This window comes from Macrosteles quadrilineatus, unplaced genomic scaffold (assembly GCF_028750875.1).
Source record: "Macrosteles quadrilineatus isolate MER2022 unplaced genomic scaffold, UCM_ALF_1.0 Scaffold_8__2_contigs__length_117827958, whole genome shotgun sequence".
In the NCBI taxonomy this organism is placed as follows: Eukaryota; Metazoa; Arthropoda; class Insecta; order Hemiptera; family Cicadellidae; genus Macrosteles; species Macrosteles quadrilineatus.
In genome coordinates this window covers 68679337-68705832 of record NW_026542601.1, presented here as the reverse complement: position 1 = coordinate 68705832, position 26496 = coordinate 68679337, and the positions used below count along the sequence as shown (strand labels likewise).

The 26496-nt window shown below is 33.7% G+C and overlaps 1 protein-coding gene across 1 annotated transcript in view; it reads left to right on the top strand.

Moving 5' to 3' along the window:
- The window catches only part of LOC128999310 (long-chain fatty acid transport protein 4-like), a 38639-nt gene that overhangs the window by 10813 nt on the left and 1330 nt on the right, over positions 1-26496 (top strand). The window contains exons 2-12 of the mRNA XM_054425740.1: positions 9774-10087; positions 11686-11836; positions 12488-12725; positions 17176-17413; positions 20557-20758; positions 21624-21816; positions 22218-22361; positions 22614-22751; positions 23590-23656; positions 25476-25566; positions 25845-25998. Coding sequence (XP_054281715.1) covers positions 9774-10087; positions 11686-11836; positions 12488-12725; positions 17176-17413; positions 20557-20758; positions 21624-21816; positions 22218-22361; positions 22614-22751; positions 23590-23656; positions 25476-25566; positions 25845-25998 — 1930 coding nt within the window. The remainder of the gene's footprint in view (positions 1-9773; positions 10088-11685; positions 11837-12487; positions 12726-17175; positions 17414-20556; positions 20759-21623; positions 21817-22217; positions 22362-22613; positions 22752-23589; positions 23657-25475; positions 25567-25844; positions 25999-26496) is intronic.

Here is a 26496-nt window from a genome sequence, read left to right as displayed (position 1 = left end):
TCGAACTAGTGGGTTAGTCCATTTTTAGAGCCTTGCAAAGTAATTTTGTCGGAAGGCGTCGGAGACCTGTCGGATCGGATCGGAGAGCGTCGGACTAGTGGGTTTCTGCTTTTTATCGTAGCTACACTAACTGAAGAGGAAAGAGTATCCTTGGACAAACCATAAAGTCAACAATTCACCAGCCACCAGGATTCAATTCAGAATAATTCCACTCCGGTTTGCAACACAAGTAATAACACTATTCAGTGTTGCAATTATACGGGCAGCGATTGCGGTTATCTGTGCACCAGGGCTAATGACGTAACCGTACAACTACGGGTTTAGTAGAAGCAAGACAGAGGATACAACTATGATACAACTCAGTGAAATGTTACAACTAAAAAATACAAATTTATTGACAAATCTATCTTTCAAGTGACTCAATATGATACGGTATTAGTGAAAAATTCATTTAGTTTTAAAATATTTCGAAATGAACATCTAAATTACGTTTCAACTTTTCTGCACAAAAACAGTTGCTGAAATTTGTTTCTGAATTGTGTTTTTAACTTATGAATATAAATTGTAAAACCGTCGATTGGAAGTTTTTAGCATTGTTGAATAATACACGTGTTTACACTGTTTTGACGTGTTCCACCTAATGCCAAACCTGAATTGAAGGACGCTTGAAGAGTTATTTTATGCTCTTTTGTCAATCTATAATGCACATATTGATATTGCACATTGAGAATCGAATTTGATTAGTGTGTATGAACATTAAATTAAATTATTCATAGAGCATTTAACGCATAAATAGTCAAGTATATTATATTTTATACTTGACAACGAAATGGTGACCATACGTATGCAGCTATTTTAAGCCAATTATGAATGGAGATGAGTAGCGCGATCTTGTAGTCTTTTTAGTGAATAAGGCCGATATGTTCCTTTAAACACAGCTGTTAATTTAGCCCATACAGCTAATGGCGACTAGGGACCTATAGTTTATAGTAGAATCCGAACCACATTTTTGCCTTGTAACTAACGAATTGGTCTAATTATCAGGATAGTACTGCGGATCGTCGTAGTACTCACTAGTACGGACGTTCATTCGCACGAACAAGCTATTAAAGTTAAAAATAGTATAGTTATTATAAGTAGTAAAGTTATAACATGCTCTATGCTCGAATTCAGTTAATCACGTGGTATTTGGATAAGGTAGTTATGAGGATTGTATAACCATAGATGAATGAATATACATTTACGAGTATTATACTAGTTTATCAACGGTATAGTTATGTAATTCGTCCTAGACAAAGATAAATTACGATTCTGAATCACCATCATTGCTTAATACATTTATAATTCCTAAAAGGTAAATAACTTGATGGACATAATCTTCGATTGTGATCAATAATATCAACAGCCTTATTATCCAGGAACAACCTAATTTGTTTACCGCTGGTTTTCGACAAGTATTGCTACTTCCGGTCTTTCATCAAATTTTATTATTCGCCCAATGTATGTATGTAAAGGTAAATATGATTAATGATTATAATGACTCCGATTAGTTTTGTAGATATTGTGTGTCTCGTTTTCCTAATTTGATTTCGATTCGAGACACTACATGAATGCCTCTTCCTCTGAAAGGACCTTACCCAGTCAAGGTCGAGAAGTGTTAAGGATCTCCGGTGTTAATTCTTGCCACTAGAATTTTAATTCAAACCTCAAGGTCGAATGGCAACAGATTGTAAAACTTTATTGGGCTCTGATTCGACACGGGCTCTTAGAGAGGATGATATGTCAAAATAACAATATTCATCTTATTGCACTTATAAAGTTCGATTGTCTATTACAACGCTAAAAGTAAGGTGTGATGGTATATATTAATAAATCTAGCACATTGGCTAAATATATAATCCGTGTTTTGATGGCTGGCATTATGTTCCAACTTTTAGACACAAATTAAATAATTAATTTGTAATTTGTATTTGAAATTTGTAAACTGTAATTTAATAGTGGGGTCTTCTTTTTAGATTGCTATTTATTCTGAACTGAGTTTGAGTTTTACATACAATTTTTTTCATCCCGCAAAATATAACCACTGTAGAGTGTATTCATTTGCCTAACTAATCTCCAATCCACTCCACCGATATAGGAAGGCTCGACGCCTTGTAAAATGGATTTAATTTTTATTATAATTAGAAATATAAAACCAGATGACTCTACTGAGTTTTCTTCAATACTACGTCCGAAAATTACAATTAATTCAAAGATATTGATGTAACTCTTGCCCACTTTGGACCTTAGGCTATTTGGAATATTATAAAAACTTATATTAACTTATAAATAATATTTACTGAAATCCGTGTTATAACGCCCATGCATTGAACTAATTTGACTTCTCTCTAACTTGTTTCAGTTTTTTTTTTGTCTTTACCTGAAGGAGTGGCGTAGTCTGATCGAAATTCGTGAATTATTTCAGCTTTCCAGCACTTTTAGATTGGAAATAGGTAATCGTCACCAAACTGAACTAGTATAAGTAATTACGTGTAATTCAACTATATACTTCCTGAGGAATTAAAAATGCTCTTACGCAGAGTATTATTTAATAATGTACACAAAGAAAGTCATCGACAATCTTAGACAGTTTTTAATATCAATAGCGAATCAATAACGAATTTGGGATTCAAATAAATCAACCCTACACTGATAACATCATCGTGTTCATGTTCATTTAAGAGTGAGCAAGCAGCTACATCAGGAAAGCCCGCGACATAAGCATTATCATGTTGATTGTTGTTTGTTGTTTAATGCATGTCATGCTTTCTCGCCAGACACGGACCGCAGCCGAGCATGGTGAGCATGCATTGCATGGGACACGCTGTCTTCACATGTCGCTTACACTTGTTTTAGACATTAGAAAAACGCATGATGCAAGAAAATTTCAATTCAATTAGGCTAACAGAGAGATGTGTGTGTGTGTCCGTAAACGGGATAGCTCGAGATATTTTTGTTCGGTTTTTATTAAATTTTTGAAAAGTTGAATGAGTCCAACAGCAAGATCGGGTCCTGGGAACGGGCTATTATTTGGGTTTTGAAATTTTCAAAAAGATTTTTAATTTCTTCCTCTTAATAAGCACAAATGCCCAATTTCCATTTAAACCATCATTCAGAGGTCAAAACCATATATTTTGTATATTACCAGAATATTTTGTATTGAAGTGTTGTAATACAAAACGGAGAAAATTCTAAAAAAATACATTTTAATTACCACGTTATTGTTAAGGAGGACAAGAAAAAGTTGTAGTTTCCTTGTGTTTATGGATATGAGTAAACTCGTATGTGGGATTTATTTTTTTAATTCTTTAAGGTTTGGTCAAAAACACTTTTTATTTTCCCGTAGCAGTAAACATAAGCACTACTAAAATCGAATGCTATTTAATGGAGATTATTCTTGTCTCTGAAATTTAAATCTATATCAAGCTCGTATTGGTGATGTTCTGGCAAAATGTCCATAAAATTGTTGTGTTGGTGGGAAGCAATAGCTGTGTCCTTAATTTCAACTACCATAATTTCAACTACCTTAATATCAAATACCTGAATTTAAACTACCCTAATTTCAATTACCTTATTTTCAACAACATACCTTAATTTCAGATACCGTAATATCACTTTTAGTTAGTATTGTTAGAACGAATGTATTTAAATTTAATAATATTAAATTTTAAAGAAAATAAATAATGTAATACCAAGAAGTGTTGTTATGGTGGCTAAACTGTTACGAAAGATATTCCCAAAGCTGAAACTTTTAATTGCCATGTTATTCTTATGGTGAATAAATAAATTGTTGTAGTTTCCTTGTTTTTGGAAATTTGATAATTTGTTTATTTCATACTAATCTATCAACATTTAAAAATCACACTCTCTTACCTGCCCTGTAGCAGCAAACCTAACTATTCATTACAATTAGAGTGAATTAAAGTGGAAATAAATCTGACTATTTTGGGGGAATATTTTTGTGAAAAATCCAGGTATATGTAAATGGAAATTCGCTTAGTCTGTAAGTTTGCTGCCATGGGGGTGTTGATCTCTCGTACCATTCTGTTAATTTTTATTTTGGATCTAAAATGTTTCTTATAATTTTACGTTCTTATTTTAATTTTTGTGTAATAATTTGTGTGTAGAATAAGAGTTTCGCTAATGGGTATCAATTAATCAATTATTTAAGATTACTTTCAAGGCTTACGCTAATTCATCTAACTGCGATATTTTGAGCATTTAGCATTGATCAATAAGTGTAAAAACAATAATGATATTAATTGCGTTAGTTACCAAATATGGTTGATCATTCAATGAATAAAATATTTCCCATACTATACATTATCAATGTTGTTATTATGCTATCTGGTATCTCTTCCTTTGGAAGAACCTTTAAATAGTATTAAAATCGTATTGGTGGATCTTTTGTAGTTAAACACTTCCGTGATTTCATCAGTGTAATGCAGATTAATCTATGATTTTATTTGGAAAAAAAATCTGTCTGTAGGAAAGACACGTTCTAACTTCAAAGGGGTATATCCGTTACAGTGTAAGTTTGATTTTCCTTCGTCACGTTGCGTCAGTTCATATCGTACATCTGTGCCAATTAATAACCCTCTAGCACAGTTTTGAGAAATTGGTTGTGGTGTTACTGTTAAAGCTGGAATTCCTTGACATGGGGGATGTCAGTTAGTTGTCTCAGCCTTATCAGTTACATAAAGTTATCAATATAATCTCTCTACGGAATGTTAGGTGTAGTGGAATATCCTTGAATTAAAGTCAGCTTTTATTCTTGAACTGTTAGGGGCCTCCTCATTTATATGGTCGTGCAGCTTCATTGGCAACAAATAATGCGAATGACATAGTAAGAGCACAATAAAATTCTTCTGCAGATGAATTTTCTGTTGGTTAAATGTAAGCCGAATTATAAATGTCCCAATGCGAGTTTGAGCATTTTGTAACTATATTATATGGGTAAGTTACATAGATCTTTTAGGTTGCTGCTCAGTGCACTTTAAGGATATATATTTTAGAGATAAATTAAATGGTTTTTGTTGCCGAGTAGCGCTAGTAAACATGCACAACCCTTTTCGTTAGTCTAATAACATTTAAAAGCTCTCTAAGAGTTCAAGTTCTTATTTGTATTCATATCTATATTGTTTTCACTAAGCGTAATGAATACATCAAAGTAACCTCTCTGATAAGTCTGCAGTATATTGCAGTTTTCCAGCTTAATGACTTTCTAAATCGTGCACATATTTCTACATAAATATTGTAAAATGTTTATCCAGTTGCTGTAAACCACTATTAATTTAACAAAATATGGACACGGCTCAAATGGGCACCGTGCCCTTCTGCACTTGTATTATTTTGTATTGTATTACACAATCGAATATTTTTCTAATGATTGAAAGCATGTATGACAATAATCTCATGAACCTATGATGATATGTCTAGAGTAATATGATAAAATATAGGGAAAATGTGTGAGAAAGGCAGACACCAACCCGTAAAATAGATATAAGATAGTTCAATAAGAAACAATTGTAGGAGTTATTTTGATAAAATGATTTTCCACTGATTTCGTAATGGAACACAAATGATGTTACTGGATATTGCAACACAAATTATTCAGAGGAAAATCAATTTTAAAATCAGAAAATAACATTGCAAATACTTCCTTTGGACAATTCAGTAACTCTCAATAAATTTGTGTTGCTTAAAACACAATTTTAAAATTAACAGCTGTTTTATTAAAAAGTATTATCCACATGGCCAAAATGTAAACAAATCTGTGGAGGGGTCTTTAAAGGCTTCTGGGGCAGAGCCCTAAGCGAATTTACTTCGTTTTTCTTTTGATAACTCACCTACAGACCAAGACCTTTCTTTGGACACCTCTACCAAGTTTCTACGTCCAGCTGTTCTCTCAAATTAGTGGAGACAAAGTTTCCAATTAAATATTTAGATTCCCCCATGTTAATCTTATGGGAGAAAACCGAACTTTGATTGAAGATTCTGCCCAAACTAATAAAGATATCAAAAAAACTAAAAACACTTTGCAAAACTACAGATCAGGGCAATTTTTTTGACACTTTAATCATCAAAATCGGTCCAAAAATGAGGGAGGAGTTCTGTTCACAAAAATCGGCTTAGCGTATTATATATATAGATAGATAGATGGGGACTCCACTAAGTGCGTATTTTAACCCAAATATGAATGAAGGATGAGTGTAGGATGAGTGGCGCGATCTTGTAGTCTTGTCAGTGACTAAAGTCGACATATTCCTTGGACACAGCTGTTAATTAATAGCCCAAACATCGAATCGCTAATGGCAACTAAGGGACCTACAGTTTATAGTGGACCTGAACCACATTCTTGCCTTGGTATTGACGAATTGGTCTAATTATCAGGATAATACCGGTACTGCGGATAGTCGTAGTACTCACTAGTGCGGACGTTAATCCACACCAGGGTGTATCGCATCCACAGTGCATCTCTATCAATTACATGTATATGAATTTGAACGGATGGTGAATTTGGCCACTGGTGACCTCAAAACGAAAAATAAATTCGGTCCCGAGGACAGGTCTTACCATGAGACCTTCGGTTTCGGTAATAACATTGGTTATACTGTAGCTAATTCATATGGGAAATTCGCTAAACGGTTAAGCAATACCAAGAGTTGACAAATATAGCCTATCGCCTATCACATTAATGTTTAGTGGATGGTATATGGTATGGATATACTCAATACTGTTAATACTGTAAATTTATTGTGATTCATTCACTCATTTTCATATTAAGTTGTTATTAGTTATTGTTTGTTGGCCTCCTGATTAAGAAAGGCCTTTAAAAATTGTACATCACACGATTCTTATGCGATGTACACAACATTATCGATAAATGTTTTTGGTATAGAAAAAGAAGCAATAGGCATGTACAGGAATGCCTAGTCTGGCCAAATGTAATATCAAAGGATCTTGCGAGACGTCTTTCTTATACCCGAAGAAAGAAACGCGAATAAGTTATGAAATTAATTGAAAACTTAATTAACTGTTGTAAATGTCTATATTTATCAGTTTTTGACTAAACTTAAAATATTTACACGGATTGTGTCACAAATATAACGTTTTTATATGTCCACTCAAGGATAGTGGCGTCCCCATCTAATCTTAAATAATTGATAATTGGTTTGAAGTTAAATTTCATATTACCCGATATCTAGTGGATTTCAACACAATTGTAAGGTTATAGTTGCAATATGCACCGCCAAGCGCGCACGATACACCCGTGTAGCTATTTCAGCGCCTGCATATTTTAAACGTGTAAAGCGTACACTTCTGCGTAGCGGTAGCTCGTCTTTAGTTGAAGGCGTTCACTTGACGAGTCGCGATATTGCTATCGACACCGCTTTTAATTTTTTAAATTATTGTTATGTGAGGACATGACCTACAAATTAATTACTGTATAGCAATTGAAACAATAACCATCCATTGATTTATTCCTTCATCAGATATAAATAATTGTGTTAGTATATTTATTGAAGGTTATGCAGTTGAGAAATAAAATCGATGGATTATTGAGATGTTAGTATGGAGTTGGGAAAAAACCAAGTGAAGATGTTTTCTCATTTAATTGAGTAATGAGGATATACAATAACTGACATTCGAGGAGTTTAGAAAACAGACATTACATATTTTTATTGGCAAGCAAACTATTTTTCATCATCAGATACTGGTTGCTAGAGGTTGCGAGTTGGAGCTGACTTGCATGGACATTAAATTCGTTCTAGAGTTAAATGCAAAAAATAACTCTTAAAATACCCCCGCCACAGCAAACCTGCCGACTAAGCGAATTTCCATTTGTCTGAATTGATTTTCAGTTAAATATATTTTAATAACATTAGGTTTAACGAGTACCTAGGTTTGCTGCTACAAGGAAACTAATAAAGTGTGTTTTTTTAGTAAAATATTGATAGCTTAGTACAAAATAAATAAATTTGCCAAGTTTGATCAAAATATATCCATAAACAAGCAAACTACAACATTTGACAATATTCTCCATAAGAATAACATGGGAATTTTAAATTTACAATTTTTTAAATTTTCTCCGTTACTAATAACCGAACAAATATACTTAATTATTTGTTTTTTTAAGGTCTTTAAAAAGGTCTAAAGAGAAATTGGGAAATTTTGTGTTTTGAGGGTCAAAAATGAGAAAAACCAATTTTTACCCCATAAAACCCCCCGTAAAGCCCCGTTCCCATGGTCCGATCATGCTGGTTCGCGAACTCATTCAAGTTTATCCCGCTTTACACCTTTAAACCAAATTTCATCAAAATGGGACCAAAATTACTCAAGTTATCGTGTTCACGGGCGTATATATATATATATAAATCTCTCTCTATATATATAGGCCTATATAAATCTATATATATATATATAAACATATATAAAAATTTGAACGAATGGTGTTTTTGGCCTCTGGGGACATCAAAATGAAAAAGTAAATCGGTCCCGGGTCTAGGTCTTACCGTGCCACCTACGGTAATAGCTACTTCCCTATAGGGAAATTCGCTAAAAGGCTGTGTAGTGTTGAGGCAGTGACTAACATTGGGAATTATGAAAACTGTACTGTATGTAATATGGGCATAAAGCTGTATAATAGCATAGATGAAGTAATATAATATATATTTATTGAAGGTTATATTATATATTACTTATTATTATATTACTTATTATATTACTTAAGGTTATATATGAATTATATTACTTCATCTATGATAATAGTCTCAGTGTTGAGATCAGAGGCCTGCCAGTGAAAGCGTTCGTAGCGCACATGTCTAGGGAGTTGAAGACTAGGCCCCTTTACTCCATCAGGGAATTTTTCGAAACCCCTGACTCAGTTTGGACATCATGATCCACCGCCTTGTATATAGTGTATATAGTGTATATAGACAAAGTTTTAAAGTTTTAATTTTTTTTCATTAACGCAATCTATCCAGCTATGGCTGGGCAACGATGAAGAACCGGTAAAGGTAAAGGTAAAGGTATGTATTTCCATCGCTCATTTTCATCTAGAGACACGAGCAAACTCGCAAGTTAATTTACCAAAACTGTATAATCACTACTTGTTGGTTATTTTACTGTCGCGTATAACTCAAAGAAAAGTGTATGATTTTATTACAAAGTTGCGTAGGCCTATTGGTGTTTATCCTACTAATCAAATAAACTCGTTATACGATGTAATACATTAAAGTAATAAAAAAAAATTGAAGTAGACTAACATTTACCCATCATAGTTAGGCTACTTTAACACTTGGCTTTAACTATTCACAGTCTTCGCTAACTCCAAGTAAATATTATAATAAAATTTATAATATTTGTTTAAACCACAGGCTATATACCATTAATTAATTGTCTATTATCTGTGTCCAAACATACTTCATTACCGACTTAGACGTGCAAGGTTTTCTAGGACAGAATTTTGGATGCTAGCGCAGTCAACGGTTTGATAAATAACCACGTTATCATACCAGGGGCCAGTCCCCAGTTGTTGATCAACAGATTGACAGAATACCGTATACTAAGTTAGTGTTAGTGTTGATTCTAAAAATATACATCTTTGTGAGGTAAAGATAAAATACTATACCAAGAAACCCTTTGAACTATGATTGATTTTCTATTGGATATAATATATCAATAATAATAAACATGAATACAATTTCATAATATATGAAATCTTGTTTCAGAGCTGTGATATCGAGAAAGGCATCCACGATCAAGAAGGCTGTGAAACAGAGAAACCAAACAGCTGTGTTGACATTCCTGTGTCATCTGCTCACGCTCTACCCGTGCGTCCACGTCTACGTCACTTCTTCATAGTTGTTTTCAAAATAGTCGCAGTGGTTCTTCTCCTGACAGTATTAACTTTTACTATATGGTATTTCTTTGGTTGGATGATTGCCTTAGAGTTGATAATTGTCGCCATTGTAGCCATTTTGGCTGCTGGTGGAGGAATAAAATGGTTGAAAATAATTTACAGAACCCTACCAAGGGATTTGACGTAAGTACACAATTCCTTTTTACATAAGCCTAATGTATAGACCGCGGTGAAAGTTCTTAAGCAATTCCATGTGAATTCCTAGACGAAATTAGAAAAGTATGTCTCAAGGTTCTGCTAAAATTTCTATTGGTTTAAATTTTAGGTTAAGGATAAGTTAAGAAGTAGACCCAAGTGCAATTATGCTTATAGTGCAATTTTTAATTCCACAACAAAATAAAATTTGTATCTTTAGTATTTTTTGAATCCCCACTTTGTGTACTTCAAAAATTATATTATATTGATATAGATAATGTTTCCTAAACATATGAAACAAAATGGAATGTCCGTAAATAAAAAAAAATGTTTTTTATCGATGACAATTGTGGGTACACTTCCATATCTGTTGGCACAAACAACCGAATGAAAATATCGATTGATATATCGTTCAGTTAGTTAGGTAAGGTTAACCTAACCTAATTCACCAAACGAAATATCGAATTAAACAATTGAATAATTAATATTACTCATTCGGTTGTTTGTGCCAACAGATATGGAAATGTAGCAATTGCTATTGGGAGTAAAACAATGAAAACCCACAAAATAACAAGATAAATCATGCCCATTATACTTACTCTTCAATGTTTTTGGCCACCGATTTGAGACAAAAATGTAGCTTGCCAAATTCGTTGCTATTTAAAGACGAAACAAACAGTGTGGAATAAAAATATTTAATGTTTGAAGATTTGGTGAAATGTAAAAAAGTATAGCCTAGGCCTACCTAAGTTACCGTCAAACCCTTAATTTTATCATTGGATCATGCTGGTGGTTTGCAAACTCATTTAGACTGAGGGTGTCCTTAGCATCTAACTTCCTCTAGGCCTAACTTTATTCGTCTATATTGTAGACCCTAATTAAATATCTAACTTAAATTATGAGAACAATTTTTTAATGTTTGGCAGAAATCTAATTATTCTTTATATTGTATTGCTTACTTGCATGCTTACTTACCTACCTAAATTAATTTTATCTAGAATTAGGGCCTAGGTTTTTATTTTTTACCTACCGGTATTCTTCTAAGTTGTGATAAAAATATTGTTCCAGTCTAGTACTTTAAAAGATAATATTGAGAACCCTTTTATCAATAGGCTATCGTGTGTTTTGCACTACAACTCCTCATCTGATAACTTATCTTTGTTTACCCAACAGTGACCTGCTTTCAAGTTCATTGGCATTAACTTTAGACATTCATTCATAATTAATACAAATTCCAGACGTTTGAATCCAAAATTATAAAATTTCCTATATTTGTTGGTTAATTTATTTTAAGGGTTGTTGAATTAATCATGTTAATGCACATGAAGATGCCGCACTGAGCGGCGAAATGCGCATAGAATAATTCCAATATCCTACAAGACCTTCGGGATAAAAAGGTAGCCTAAATAAATTAGTATTTAAATAGGCCTACTTGATTAGATGTTTGGTTACATCAGAAAGAAAGTCATAATGTAAATCTACCTTCCATTTACTTCTACAATAATCTGTTATCTAACTACAGCTTACTATTATCTAAGGGAATGTTTTATGCGTCTCAAGAACCTAACTGAACTTTTGTCTTTCAGAGCCCTGCAAAGGTATATAAGGTTCCTATGGAGTGTACGAGTTTTAAAAACCAAAGATATGAACATTGGTGACATTTTTGCCAAACATGTTGAGAAGAGACCAAACGATATCTGTTTCATATTTGAAGACACCGAATGGACATTTTTAGAGGTAAATTAGATTACGCCTAAACCACCTCATTTTATAGCTTATTAATTTTGATTCCCTTTGTAATTTTATAATTTGCTTTAGGCCTATTGCCCTCAACACAGCCTTTTATAATGGTTGCAAAGTGGCACTTTGCACTCTTGTTACACATATTTTTCCTACAGTTACTATAAAGCATATACAAAAAATAGTCTTTCAAGCACTATAACACACGTTTTTAGGTAAGGTTAAATCCAAGCGTTGAATGAAATGGGAAATGCTGGACCAGCTGATCGCAATCGTAGTATCTTAAAGTGTTGCCAACCTATTTCCAAGCGTACGTACGTATTACGTGCCTAATAAAAGCACGGTGTTTTGTGTTGTTTGGTTAAAATACTGAAGTGCGGCAAAAAAAAGACTGCAGCAAAAATAAGTAGGCTAAATGAAATGATATGAAATTAAATATGTTAATTGTCTTTAGAATTTTTTGATTGACAATGTCATAAAATAGCTAAAATTGTGAATGCAGCAATTAACTAATTCCTGTACTATAATCAGTGCAAGGAGCCCACTTTGTCAGGTGACTGTAAGAAAAATATTTTTTTTTTTACTAGTTACCCTACCTGTTTATTTGTTTTAATCATACTTTTATTTAATTAATTTAATGTACGTCAGGTGGAGGAGTTCAGCAACAAAGTAGCCAATGTGTTCAAGTCGCAAGGACTTGTGAATGGTGACGCAGTGGCCCTCATGATGGACAATCGGCCGGAGTTTGTCTGTTTCTGGCTGGGTCTGTCCAAGATAGGAGTTGTGACAGCTTTAATCAACACCAACCTACGTCAGTCATCACTCTCACATAGCATCAATGTGGCCAACTGCAAGTGTTTCATCTACTCCTCCGTGTTCAGTGAAGGTAATTGACTTTTTTTATGTTTGTCGCTAAGTTTACAGTAAAGCCTCTTTTTAATTGCATCCTTTTATACCTGAACCTGAGCTTACCAAGACTGTAATGAAATGATGACATCAATTCAAAATTAGCTGGGCAACGGGAACTATGTGCCGTGGCGCATGATAACCTGACAGCTACCGACAATATTAATAATTATAATATGAATAGTTACTTACGTAGTTGCCATATAAGATATCAGACGTATTTATTTCATGCTGTACATGTTTCAAATCAATGACAGTTCACCCTCAGCAGCATTTATTATAAATTAAAATCACATTGCAATACGTTACGTCGTGTGTATAAATATCTAACAAGCATTGTGCAATGTGATTTTTAGTTAAATTAATAAATGCTCCTGAAGATGAGCTGTCATTGGTTCGAAACAAGTACAGCATGAAATAAATACGTCTGATATCTTATATGGCAACTACGAAAGTAGTTAAAATTAACCCTTCATGGGTGTCTTTGATTTTAAAACACGATTGGTGACACAGAGATTTTTCTGGGTATTGAAACATTAGACAATGTTTTTTATTCATATATTAATACTAAAACCTAATTAAACCATGTACAATCAATAAAATTGTATTTGAAATCTTGTATGAAATCTTGTATGAAATTAAATATGTTTATTGTCTTTAGAATTTTTTGATTGACAATGTCATAAAATAGCTAAAATTGTGAATGCAGCAATTAACTAATTCCTGTACTATAATCAGTGCAAGGAGCCCACTTTGTCAGGTGACTGTAAGAAAAATATTTTTTTTTTTACTAGTTACCCTACCTGTTTATTTGTTTTAATCATACTTTTATTTAATTAATTTAATGTACGTCAGGTGGAGGAGTTCAGCAACAAAGTAGCCAATGTGTTCAAGTCGCTTTAAGGTTTTAACATATTTTTAAGTAATATTATAAATATTTTACTTTACATATATTTATTAAAATACATAGCACAAAAAAAACCACACTATCTGAAATCTGCCGCTCGATCTGCGACTCACGGAGCCAGGCTCCTTGTTACCTTACTATTCAGGCTTCAACTGATTAGTATGGGTTTTGGGGGGGGGGGGGGAGGTGTAAGAGCAAAATAATATTCAATCGGTTCCTAGAAAGATGCAAGTGAGATACTGTTACTCCTAAAACTGCCGGCCAGCAATAACACATATTTTTATATAAAAACAAATAGGAAAACTCTATGGTGTCACCGATGAAGAGTTAATATTGTAATGAAAATTAAGGCTGTGTGATTTAAAAACACAATTAATGTTTACTAAAATCTATTAAATGGAAAATACTTTTAATTCTATACATATTGCATCTTTGTTAAGAGAATACTTATTTATGTTCATATACCTAGTTATTTTATAGCTTATAAAGCCGTACGCAAGTGTCTCGCAACTACAACACTTATACATTTTTCCAACTGCATAAATAAACAGTCCAGAATAATTATGCTACATGACTTAGCCACATTGCCCAACATCAATTATTTGTTTCGCTCTTATGCTAGTCATTCTATATTTTCGCTTGCCTATTATATATTGTAGTGTCATGGTAAAACATTGCTTAAATATTACTTGGCATCACTTTGATCATGGTATGTAAATGTTTCTTGAAATTAGTTTTAACTGACCATACCACAATAAATATTGTTTTTCACACTATTACCTATTATTTTTTTAAAAGATTTTTTAAGACTGGCAATTTCACCTATATTTTGCAAATTCAAATAGTTTTGAAATGGTTGCTAATCATTTTTAATATTTACTGTGGAAATACAAGACACATTACCAGTAAATAGTAACAGTTAAAAATTGATGAATTGTTCCCTAGACTCAGTTTAGTTGCAATGATTACTCATACATGCTAGCCTGGACTGTGCTGGTCTGTAGTTGCTGAGAGATACGTCTTGTACAGTTATGCTGAGTAATGCCAGACAACATGTTTCTCAGAACTTTCCAGTCACTGTTTAGCTAATCACTGCGATGACTAATGAAATTATTTACCACCTTTGTTTTCACAATCAACTTTGTAAATATGTTCAGTGCTGAGTTGTTTGATTAACTACTTTCTACATGGCAGCTTAGTGATTTTTATCATAAATTCTTTTACAACTTTCAATCCAAATGGATTTTTTTAAACTTTATTGTTTCATGATAATTTCTTCATAAGCTGTAATTAATTATTTTATCTTTAGGCCATTATTCCTCCAAAAGCTGTAATTAATGATTTAATCTGTAGGCCAATTATTATGAAATAAAAATGAAAATTGTTCATAGCACTCAAAAATTCATAAACTGTGTGATGATTTAGTTTCTTGTATAAAACCACTGCTTTGAATGTGCTTGAAGTACTACTAAATGTTCTTCTTATTACCAGTACTCGTAATAAACACATACTAAAACATTATTTACAGTGACAAAAAATATAAATACAAAATATAATTCCAAGAAAATAAAAAATATGAATTATGCATGTACAAACTGCCCCAATAATTATTTAAAATTTGTATTTCCATTTTAATTGAGTATGAGTGTATAGTCAATAGTATGATTCAGTATTAAAACATTATGTACATTTTATTGATCATTTATTACATTTTATTTTTATTTTTTTTGTAATCTTATTGTTACTTGTTGATATCTTACTTTAAAGAAGGAAAAGTACCATTAAAAACTCTGTTGTTAAAAAATTAAGTACTTAAAATATATTAATTTTACATACAATTATAAAATTACATAAAATATTGTTTGTTTGGATATAAATTGCGTCACCATCGATTTTTACTGATGTGTCAATGCCAAAACTGATAGATTTGATATAGGCCTACTGATGCACCTGAAAAATCAATTCCCAATTCTTAATATCAATACCATTTGTTCATAGTTTAACGAAATTTGCTGAATGGATTGGTTATACTACACCATCTCCTCTCTTTATGTCCTTACATACAGTATTGTATAATTTTATGTTATATAGCCCAAAAAAATATAAAGGACTTGGATTAATCAAGGCTCAATGGGAAGCATATATTCAACAACTTAATTCTATACAAATACTCAGACGGGTTAAAAATTGTTATACAATAAATGAAGACAAATTTAAACGGATAGAAACAATTTGTTTAAAAAAATTACACCTAGAAGAAATTGATCGTAATCAAACAATAAATACCCAAAAATTAAGAAATGTCTTAAGAGAACAAGAGTTTGAAAATTGGAAAAGCTTAAAACAGAAGGGTAAAGGTGTTGAACTTTTCAAGGACTATACTCCGGGAAATAAAAGTATCATTAATAAAGAAGGCTTGTCAGAATCTGAGTGAAGAGACAGTATAAAAACGATTGCAAATGTGGTGCCAGTGCGTGTTCTCCACGGCAGAAGTCAGGGCAATAACCGCTGCAGGCATGCCTGTGGTGAGATTGAAACCCTTGCACATGCCCTTGGCTTCTGTCCGTTTGGTGAACTTCTAAGAAACACAAGGCACCACAAAATAAGAAGTATAATAGCAAATGCCTTCCGAAAAAGGTATAATACATGGGAAGTGCATGAAGAAGTATACTGTCTTTCTTCTAACGGAAGCACCAGAAGAGTAGATATTTTATTGATTGAGAGAGATACTAACAAAGGCATAATTCTCGATCCTACAATTCGATTTGAAACAAACATAAATCAAGCTAACGAAGTAAATGAAGAAAAGAAAAAAAATTATGATTCTACCTTTGAATATTTCAAGCAAAATTTTAAAATTTCAAAAATTGAGGTGATTGGATTGTTTATTGGTTCTAGAGGAACATTATCAAAATTTTTTGTGAACTTTTGGAACCAATATGATTTGGACAGATCCTTTTTGAAAATTATTATTCATGAAACATTAAGAGGTTCATTGACCATCATGAGAAATCATCTATATGGCAAACATCAAAATTAATCAGTCTTATAGCTGTATAATCCTTAGATATTTTATGTGTACTATTTTTCTGTGTCATTGGCAACCTTATTTTTTAAGGCAGAGGTATTTATTTTTATAAATAAATTCTTTTCTCTTGAGGTAACGTTATCATCGTCTCCCGTGTTTGCAACAAACAAAATCATGTTCATCTCTTACGGTTATGTGGACATTCTCATTGTCTCCCGCCATCGCGTCAAAATTAAAATCAACTCCTGCAGCTATGTAAACATCATTATTGTCTTTGCGGTTGTGAAGATATCGTCATCGTCCTGTGATCGCTGCAAAGTTCTTATTTTAATAATATTTATAGTTATGGCTAAGTTTATGCATAAAATTTTATTAAATAATTATCAAAGATTGATTGATTTATTAGTCAAACAACCAACGCTCTGAACAATCAAAACAGAGCTCTTGAGAAGAACCATAACTTTTCTAATCTCAAACGTAACACTTATGTTGCAGCTGTTCAGGAGGTGGCCTCTTCTATAGGCAATGTGCGTCGCTACAACTGGAGCCCGTCAACACGGCCTGTGTCTACTATTCAGGAGGGCGAAGAGACTCAACTAGAGGATGTACTGAAGTCAGCCCCTTCGACAACACCCACCCCTAGTAGCAAAGTGGGCTTCAATGATAAACTGTTGTACATCTACACTTCAGGCACCACAGGTCTACCTAAGGCAGCAAACATTACGCACTGCAGGTAGGTTGAGTGTACCACACCATTTATATGCGTTGGTGTTCTATTAGCAAAATTCCCGATAGGGAATAAGCTATTACTGTAGGTGGCACACAAAAATCTAGATGCGGGACCAATTTAATTTTTCCTTTTGATGTGCCCGAGACCAAAAACACTATTCGCTCAAATTATATATATATATATATTTTGTATAGGCTACTGTATGGACATAAAAGCACTGAGCTTAATTTCACTTTTGGATGTTGCAGGAAAATCAATCTTTCATTTTTTGTTTTGTCTTACACCGAAAACCAGTATTCCATTGTGCCTAAATTGAATTTTGTTTTCAAACATAAGTGCAATCTTGTAGCATTATTTTTTTAGTCTTTAAAACCTGTGTCCTCTTAAATGTCAACTGTAATGTCAACTACAGTATGGTGTATTTTTTTTTAACAAACATCCATATACAGGGTGGCTGAAAAGTAACTTGCACCCCCCTTAACTTTTCAACCATTTGAGATATTTGAAATCGGTTTGCGGCAACCTTCTTAGATATTAGGGGCTACAATAATCATGGTCAATTTTGAAAATTTTGCCCTTAGGGGTAGCGGTGGTAGGGGGTAGCTCAAAATTTTCAAATGACAAGTATAGTCAAGTTTAGTATCATTTTACAGGTCATGACGAAACATTAACATTGACATAAAGAAAACCAAAATCGGCTCACTAATAACAAAATGGCGCCCTAAAACGTTTCAAATCCAAATAACCATGAGGGTGACAAAAAAATTTACTTGCACCCTCTTTAACTTTTTTAATATTTGAGATATTTGAAATCGGTTTGTGGCAACCTTCTTAGATATTAGGGGCTACAATAGTTATGGTCAATTTTGAAAATTTTGCCCTTAGGGGTAGCTGGGGTAGCTCAAAATTTTCAAATAGCAAGTATAGTTGAGTTTGGTATCATTTTACAGGTCTTGACGAAACATGACAAAAAACATAAAGAAAATAGAAATCGGACCATTAATAACAAAACGGCAGCTAAAAATTATTGAGACAATGGTTATTTAAAGTAGTTTTGAACTGCCATTTTGTTATTATTGGTCCGATTTTTATTTTCTTTATGTTAATTGTTATGTTTCGTCAAGACCTGTAAAATGATACCAAACTCGACTATACTTGCTAGGTATTTGAAAATTTTGAGCTACCCCCTACCCCAGCTACCCCTAAGGGAAAAATTTTTAAAACTGACCATAATTATTGTAGCCCTTCATATCCAAACACGTTGCCGCAAACCGATTTAAAATATCTCAAATAGTTAAAAAGTTAAAGAGGGTGCAAGTAAATTTTTTTGTCACCCTCATGGTTATTTGGATTTGAAACGTTTTAGGGCGCCATTTTGTTGTTAGTGAGCCGATTTTGGTTTTCTTTATGTCAATGTTAATGTTTCGTCAAGACCTGTAAAATGATACCAAACTCGACTATACTTGCTATTTGAAAATTTTGAGCTACGGTACCCCCTACCCCCGCTACCCCTAAGGGAAAAATTTTCAAAATTGACCATGATTATTGTAGCCCCTAATATCTAAGAAGGTTGCCGCAAACCGATTTCAAATATCTCAAATGGTTGAAAAGTTAAAAGGGGTGCAAGTTACTTTTCAGCCACCCTGTATAAAACCCAAAGTACCTGTGAACTTAAGAGAAAACTACAAGTCACACCCCCATAAACCATATATTTAAAATGTTCGTTATGACGAGAAACCTTGCGCAAAACTATCTTGCCCTTTAAGGTCATAATTGCTTTCTAAAGGGAAATTCCATATACCTAATGTTTAAAATACCCCGGCTGTACTTATTTGTTTGTTACTATTTTAATTTATTACCTTATTAAAATCAGGTGTAATTATTTGTTTGTATTACTGTATTCTGTTTAGTTTATTTCAGCTTAACTTAACCAATCAATAGTTTTATTAATACTTATGAAGTCAAATGGGGTGAAGCCCGTGGGTAACAGCTAGTTAATATAACCACTCATTTGCTAACTAACTCAATAGTGTTTTATCTAGTAAACTTTTTTTATCGCAATAGTTTTCTTATGCAATATTCTTTATTAGCTAAATTCTACTTTCCATTTTTTCAGTTTTGCACTGTTATTCTGCTGGTTAGGAAGTGGTGACCTTGGATATAAACTGGTTTGTCTTCTTGAATTGTAATCATTGTCAGCCAATTATGAAAACTCGTGAACTGTGGAATGATAACGAACTAATAACAGTTAGTTACTGAGTCATACCAAAACTTACATACATTCCTATGAAGCTTGGTTTTTTTTTATTTAATGTGTTCCACTAAATTTTAAAATATTCAAGATTTTATTGTTTTCTAAACACACAAATAATATGTTACTATTTTACACCTGTCGTCAATCAATCCTATATTTGTCCTGGATGACTAGTTTCGGGGTTAAAACCCCATTCTCAAATCCTTTACTCATCAATTTTCAAACATAATCTTCTTGCACTTGCCGTTGTCAAAATTACTTCACACACAAACACAGAAGAAGCATTTAGATTTACATAACATCAAACCCAGCATTCTGGTTTGGTCCTTGGCCGGCCTTGTGTGTTGAAAATTGATTTTTAATGGTGTTTTTTATGGGGTTTTATCCCCTTAAAATAATGGAAAAATCTAATTTTCTCTAAAATGGCCCGAATGATTTTGATAGTAGTTAGTATGGGTAGTCCTAGTCCTAGTTAGGCCTAGTCCTTCTGAACAAAATGGTACAATTCCCCTTAATGTAAAAATTACTGTTCAAAAGTCATTGAAACTTAAGTTATTTTCCCAATAGAATGGGATAAAAAACCCCGGTAATGATTAAAATTTGTCTGTTATGGTCTTTATAATTCTAAAAAAATAGTGCAACCCCCGCTCTATTGCTGTAAAAGTTATTGCTCAAAAGTTAAATTGCAACTTTTGGTATTTTCCCTATAAAATATCATAGTTCCCATTCCATTACTTACCCATGATAAAAGTTGTTGACGAGCAAATGGGAAAACGTATGTGCCAGATTGCTGATACGGTTTATTAATTGTAATATGTTTAGGTATGTTATTGTTATTAGACACCAGCAAACCAAGTTCTAAATCACAGCTGATTGACAATGTATTTCCCAGGTTGGTGTTTCTAGCTGGAGCTATCCACTACCAAGTAGGGTTTGATGTGAAGGATCGCTACTACACCCCTCTACCTCTATACCACACAGCCGGCGGGACCATGGCTATTGGACAAGCCCTAGTCTATGGTAGCACCGTCGTCATACGCAATAAGTTTTCTGCTTCAAACTACTTCGCTGACATTGTCAAGTATAACTGCACGGTAGAGTATTCTGGTTTTCTACACAGTATATCATAGTTTTAGCTTTAAAATGTGTATGTTAGTTACAGTTGCTGCAAGAATCTTGATATTATTGTAGTTTGATATTTTTTATGGTTACAGTTTATTGTTTTGTTTTATTTGTGCTTGCTATTCCTCATTTATGCAGTTTTGGCATATTTTACTTGTTACCCTTTTTATTATTAGTAAATGTACTGAATGTAACAAATGTGTTCTGTAGGAAGGAATAGGCCTATTACTTATAGTACTTTACGGATGATTATCTAGATAGAAAAGTTCTTTAGTTTTTAAATATCACATATCTCCTGGGTTGATATAGTGTCCGTAAAGTATTACTTATATTTATGTAGAGTGAACTATTCTCTCACCAAGTCAAAAAACAAAAATAAAAAGCAGCCTTTCAATTCATCAGCTAAAAAGGCTTTTTTGTCCCCTAACACCGATGAACTGTGGATAATATATGGCTTTTGTGGAGCAAAATATTAAATACATTGACAGTTCTCATTTAAGAGATACTCAACCTCGTAGTTGGACATACTGACATATGCCTTATTGATTTGTTATTATTATTGCATGGAAGACTAGCTTTGGGTATTGGCGGGATTCGAACATAGGCCTTCTGGACTGAAGACCATCTCTATTCACTAAACCAGCTGTGCCCTACCGTAGTAATTGCTGTTTAGTGTTTACTAATTTCGGTCCTCGAGGTGCCAGGTACAAATCCTTCCAATCAACAATAGACCGTATCGAAATCTGATCTATTGTGACAAACAGTTGCGGACTAGAACCTAGCGTCCTAGGAATTGAAGGTGGGACATTGCGATACTAACATGATGACATTCTGCAGGTAGCCCAGTACATCGGGGAGATGTGTAGGTATCTTCTGTCAACTCCACCTAGACCAGAGGACAAGGACCACAAGCTGAGGATGATCTTTGGCAACGGATTGAGGCCTCAGATATGGAGAGAGTTTGTTGAAAGGTTCAACATCCCCAAAGTAGCAGAGTTTTACGGTGCTACGGAGGGAAATGCTAATATAGGTAAACAATTAGGAGTAAATCAGCATGATATCGTGTGAACTTTGCAATAGACAAAATATTTTTAGCAAGATGGTTCTGTAAGTCTGCAAATAGACTTAAGCACCGGCTCACCATAAAACTAAATTTAAAAATTGGTTCTTGCTCAACAGAGCGTAATTTCATGCTTGAGTAGGGATTTTTAAAAAATAGGCACATAAGTGAAAGCATTTCCTCTACCAGTTTTTTAATGCATCGTAAATTCATGATGAATGTACCTTGGTCAAGTCATTGGTAACAAATAAAATAATCTGATTTGCAACAGTGTTCAGAAGTAGACCTGCTATCTCTCTTTCTATTGACCACATAGTAAAGTTTCAAACATTGAATTTTATTTTTAGTTTAAAAAATATAATTGTTTTCAGCTAACATTGACAACACAGAAGGTGCTATTGGCTTTGTGTCAAGACTGGTGCCGTCCGTCTACCCGATATCCATAATAAAAGTAAACCAAGAAACTGGCGAACCTTTGAGAAACAAAGACGGCCTCTGTATGACCTGTCAGCCTGGTGAGTTATCTAATTATATTTATTTTTTAAGTGAATCTTTTTTGTCGTGATTTTAAAAATTGCTTTAAACCAAATTTACTTACACTTACTAATATGGAGAAGTTTAAAGTTTCAAAATAAATAATTAATCTTACTAAAAATAGTTTTAATGAAAGAAGTAAAAATATGCTAATAGTCGAGAAACGGTAACAAATAATAGCCTAGATAAAAAACATGTTGTATAATTAGGCTACTGCTAATCTTCTGTTACAGGTGAACCAGGAGTGTTTATTGGAAAGATCATCCCGAGTAACCCAGCCCGTGCTTTCTTGGGATATGTAAACGAGACTGAGTCAAAGAAGAAGATTGTTCATGATGTCTTCAACAAAGGAGACTCTGCTTTTATTTCAGGTGAGTTTGTGTATGCTATAGTCTGTAAGATGGAACCTGTCTCATGACCATTCGTCTACCTGAGGACTGGCCAACTGTTCAAGGCCCGAGTCAGGTTGACAGAGGGTCATCATAGGGACTTTAGTGACATATTTTTAGTGGTTTAGTTAAGAGAGCAGTCCAAACACTCGTGCCTTTAAGTTATTGATTTAAATCACACCGCATTGGTGTTTAGGGCCTAGTACTGGCTTTTTCCATTGAATACAAACCTCATAAGAAGCGCTGTGCCGCCTTTGTTAAAAATTCAGTCAGCGGAGGCCACGCGAAGCTCGTTTTGGCACCAAATTTCGAGTCTGACTATTCTCCATAGCATTTAGCTTCTTATAAGGTTTGTATTCATTGCTTGTTCGTTTTACTGTTGGTCTCAACAAACTTATACAACTCGTTAAGGTTAAGGATGTGACAAAAAGTACAGGGGATTAGGATTTCAGGATGTTTCTGTGAGGATAGCAGGCTTACCTGTAAAATAATAAATTCTGGTGCAAGAAACAACAGTTTACACTATACTTTCCTTGGTTGAAAATGTTGTCAATGACAGTAAGTGAAATTTTCCAATTTTTGTATAGCCACAAGTTTTGTATTTCTTGTGCCAGAGATAAGGTTTTAAAAGGTATGGCTTTGTACCAAAACCTCCCTAACTTTGTCTTCCTTCCAAAGGTAAAACCTATTTTTAGTCACTGAGTCTCTTACATTTTTAACAATATTCAGACACTAAGTTTAAATAAAATATGTATAAATGACCCTACAAGTTTAGATACTTAAAACATTGTTCTAACTGTATTATTTGCTATGTTTGCAGGAGACCTTTTGGTTATGGATGAGTGGGGATACTTGTACTTCAAAGATAGAACAGGAGATACATTCAGGTAAATTACATCCATCAAACAACAGGAATAATGGGGACAAGTAGCTTATACCCCAGAAGATTAACAACTACTCACATAAGGCTGTGGTTTCCTAGACGCGTAATAGATGCGCTGCGTGTGCGCATCTAAGACGCAGCACACTTGTCTTATGGAGTTTCGTGCAAGCGGTTTCCAAGGCTGCGTATCTAATGCGCGCGCATCTAATACGCGCGCACCAATAGCTGCGTATTTCACCGACTGCTCTCAGAGCAGTCAAATCTGAGTTACGCTGCGTTTTAGACATGTCTTGTGCAATGGATTCGGAAGTAAATGTTGTCCAGATGGCAAAATTCCCCAACAACAAGGAAAAACAATTGAATTTGTCTCTTGAAATGACATATTATGGAAGTACGTTGTTCATACAATTAAAATTTTTATAATGTTACATTTCATATCATTCGTTAGGTAGTGTTAATTTCCCCATAATGTGTAATTTTAATATTTAATTCCCTTATTAAAATGTTCCCTACAATTAATTTGTCCTCACATATTTGTAATTTGTAAATAAACCTAATGTTGACAAATATTCTTTTCAAGCCAGCACAACACCAACTCCCAAATATAAGAGCCCCCATAATTATTTTAAGAACCCCTGAACATCTTAGTAATAATCCTATATTAATTACTAGCAGAGTAACCCGTCCTTCTTACGGGGTTGGCGTATAAGTATGAAATGCTTATTGCAGTTATACTCATAAATAATATACTATTTCGTCAATTCGGTAAATTCCGAATAGGTAGGCCTAAATATAATAACAGTAAGAGCAAAGTTGGAGAGGTTAAATTAAAATGTATTGTTTAAATTTTAAATTGACATGTTTGCTTTAATTCTACGGTTAAAACTTCCGCGAGGACCACGTACAGTTCCTAATCGTGTACTTTTTACTGCTTACGCTTCTTTGAAACTTTTAATACCAAAGTATACATTTAATTATCTAAATCATCGTACAACATCATAGTAGCCACTAGTAGTCTCTCCCGTGAACTTATGTTACGCACCAACCATGTGTATTTACGCAGTCTAGGAAACCACTCACGGCACCTGCGTTTTGGGACCTGGATAAAAGCCGCAGCGCATCTAAACCGCTGTGCATCTATTACGTGTCTAGGAAACCACAGCCTAAGCAAACTAACAAGTGAATGCTTTTTAAATTTTTCAGTTGGACGTTTATATCTTTGTGTGTGGAGTGTTGGTGTTGCTAGCCTAGTGTTTAATTCTCAGACTTTAGATAGACTAGTGTTAGGGATAATGGGGACAAGTATCTGTAGCTTATACCCCTGAAAGATTTTAGTAGTTCTTTTTCATAGCTATGATGAATGTGGATAATGAACTACTGACATTGGCAAACTAAAAAAAAGAATGTTCTTTTTTTTTTGCAGTTAGACGTCTATATCATGGGTGTTTTGGTGTGTTGCAAGTCTAGTGGTGAATTCTAAGACTTTGGTGGAAGGGGGGCTGGTTTAATTCCCGGTTTATCCAGAAAAATTAACTTTTAAGGGCTGACTTCCCTTAAGCGTTTAGTGTTCTCTCAACAATAATGCTGCTGATGTTACAACTAATTTTTATCCAATAATCTTACTTTAGTATCTCACCAAGCTTCTTTCATTTAAGTCTTAAATACAAACACCAATATATTTGAATATATATAAAACTATTTCATCTATACAAAGTCAAATGGTAACATTGCATAACCATTTGGAATTATTACTGCTGTGCATGTAATTTTCCTAGTACTTTCTAAAGCTAAGATTATATAATAATTTATTTCTGTACGTGTAGATGGAAAGGTGAAAACGTTTCAACGTCGGAAGTGGAAGGCCTCGTCAGCAACATCTCGAACTACAAAGATTGCGTTGTTTATGGAGTCGAGGTAAATAGGGATTTCTCTTCTTAATTTTAGTTTGTTGTTGACTGAACTCTTAAGTGTAAAACATTGAAAAAATTAAGTCTTAATTGAAATTCTCAATTAGAACGTGAATCAGGTAGAATAAAATTGTAGTTGTGGAAACTACATGGTCAAGGTTTACAGTAAATAAATTTTTACAAACATGATGTGGAAAAGTGGCATTATATTTTTACATTTTATGAATAGTAGTGGATTAAAGTTCTATTGAAATATATATCTAAAGTAATTTTTACTTGTTTCAGATACCTCGTTGTGAAGGGCGAGCTGGAATGGCGGCCATATTGGATCCTAACTGTGACCTTGATTTGACCTCTCTTGCCGAAGGAGTAAAGAAAGCGCTGCCAGTCTACGCCAGGCCTGTCTTTGTCAGATTACTGCAGGAAGTGGAAATGACAGGTAATTAAAAAAATACTGTAATGTGTGTCAGTTGAAAAGGCACTAATCGAGAATATTTTAGGTTGTTTGGGCCCGAGGGAACTCTGGCAATGAGCTCAATAGTTCTCCGAGTCACCGTGTATGCCCCCATTATTGCTTTTAGCTAGGTAAGATGTGCAGGAGAGGGTGATTTACAAAAATAAAGGTGTGAATACACAGGTCAAAGAATAGAAGATATTGACTGAAAAACTGCAACAAGTAAACTGTTGCTTACCTTTAGGAAATGACATACTTGATGAAAATGAAATATTTTGATGAAATTACAATAATTTTCATAAGCAAAATGTATCGGAAATGACTGCAAATTTCCATGATATCAGGAGCGATTGGCTAACATCGGGTGCGATCTTAAACATCACAAATAAATCTTGTCCAGAAAAAAACCCAGGTATTAAACAAATTCCGCTCGAGGATCAGGAATTTCAATCTTTATAAATCTATAATTTTTGTGACTCGATC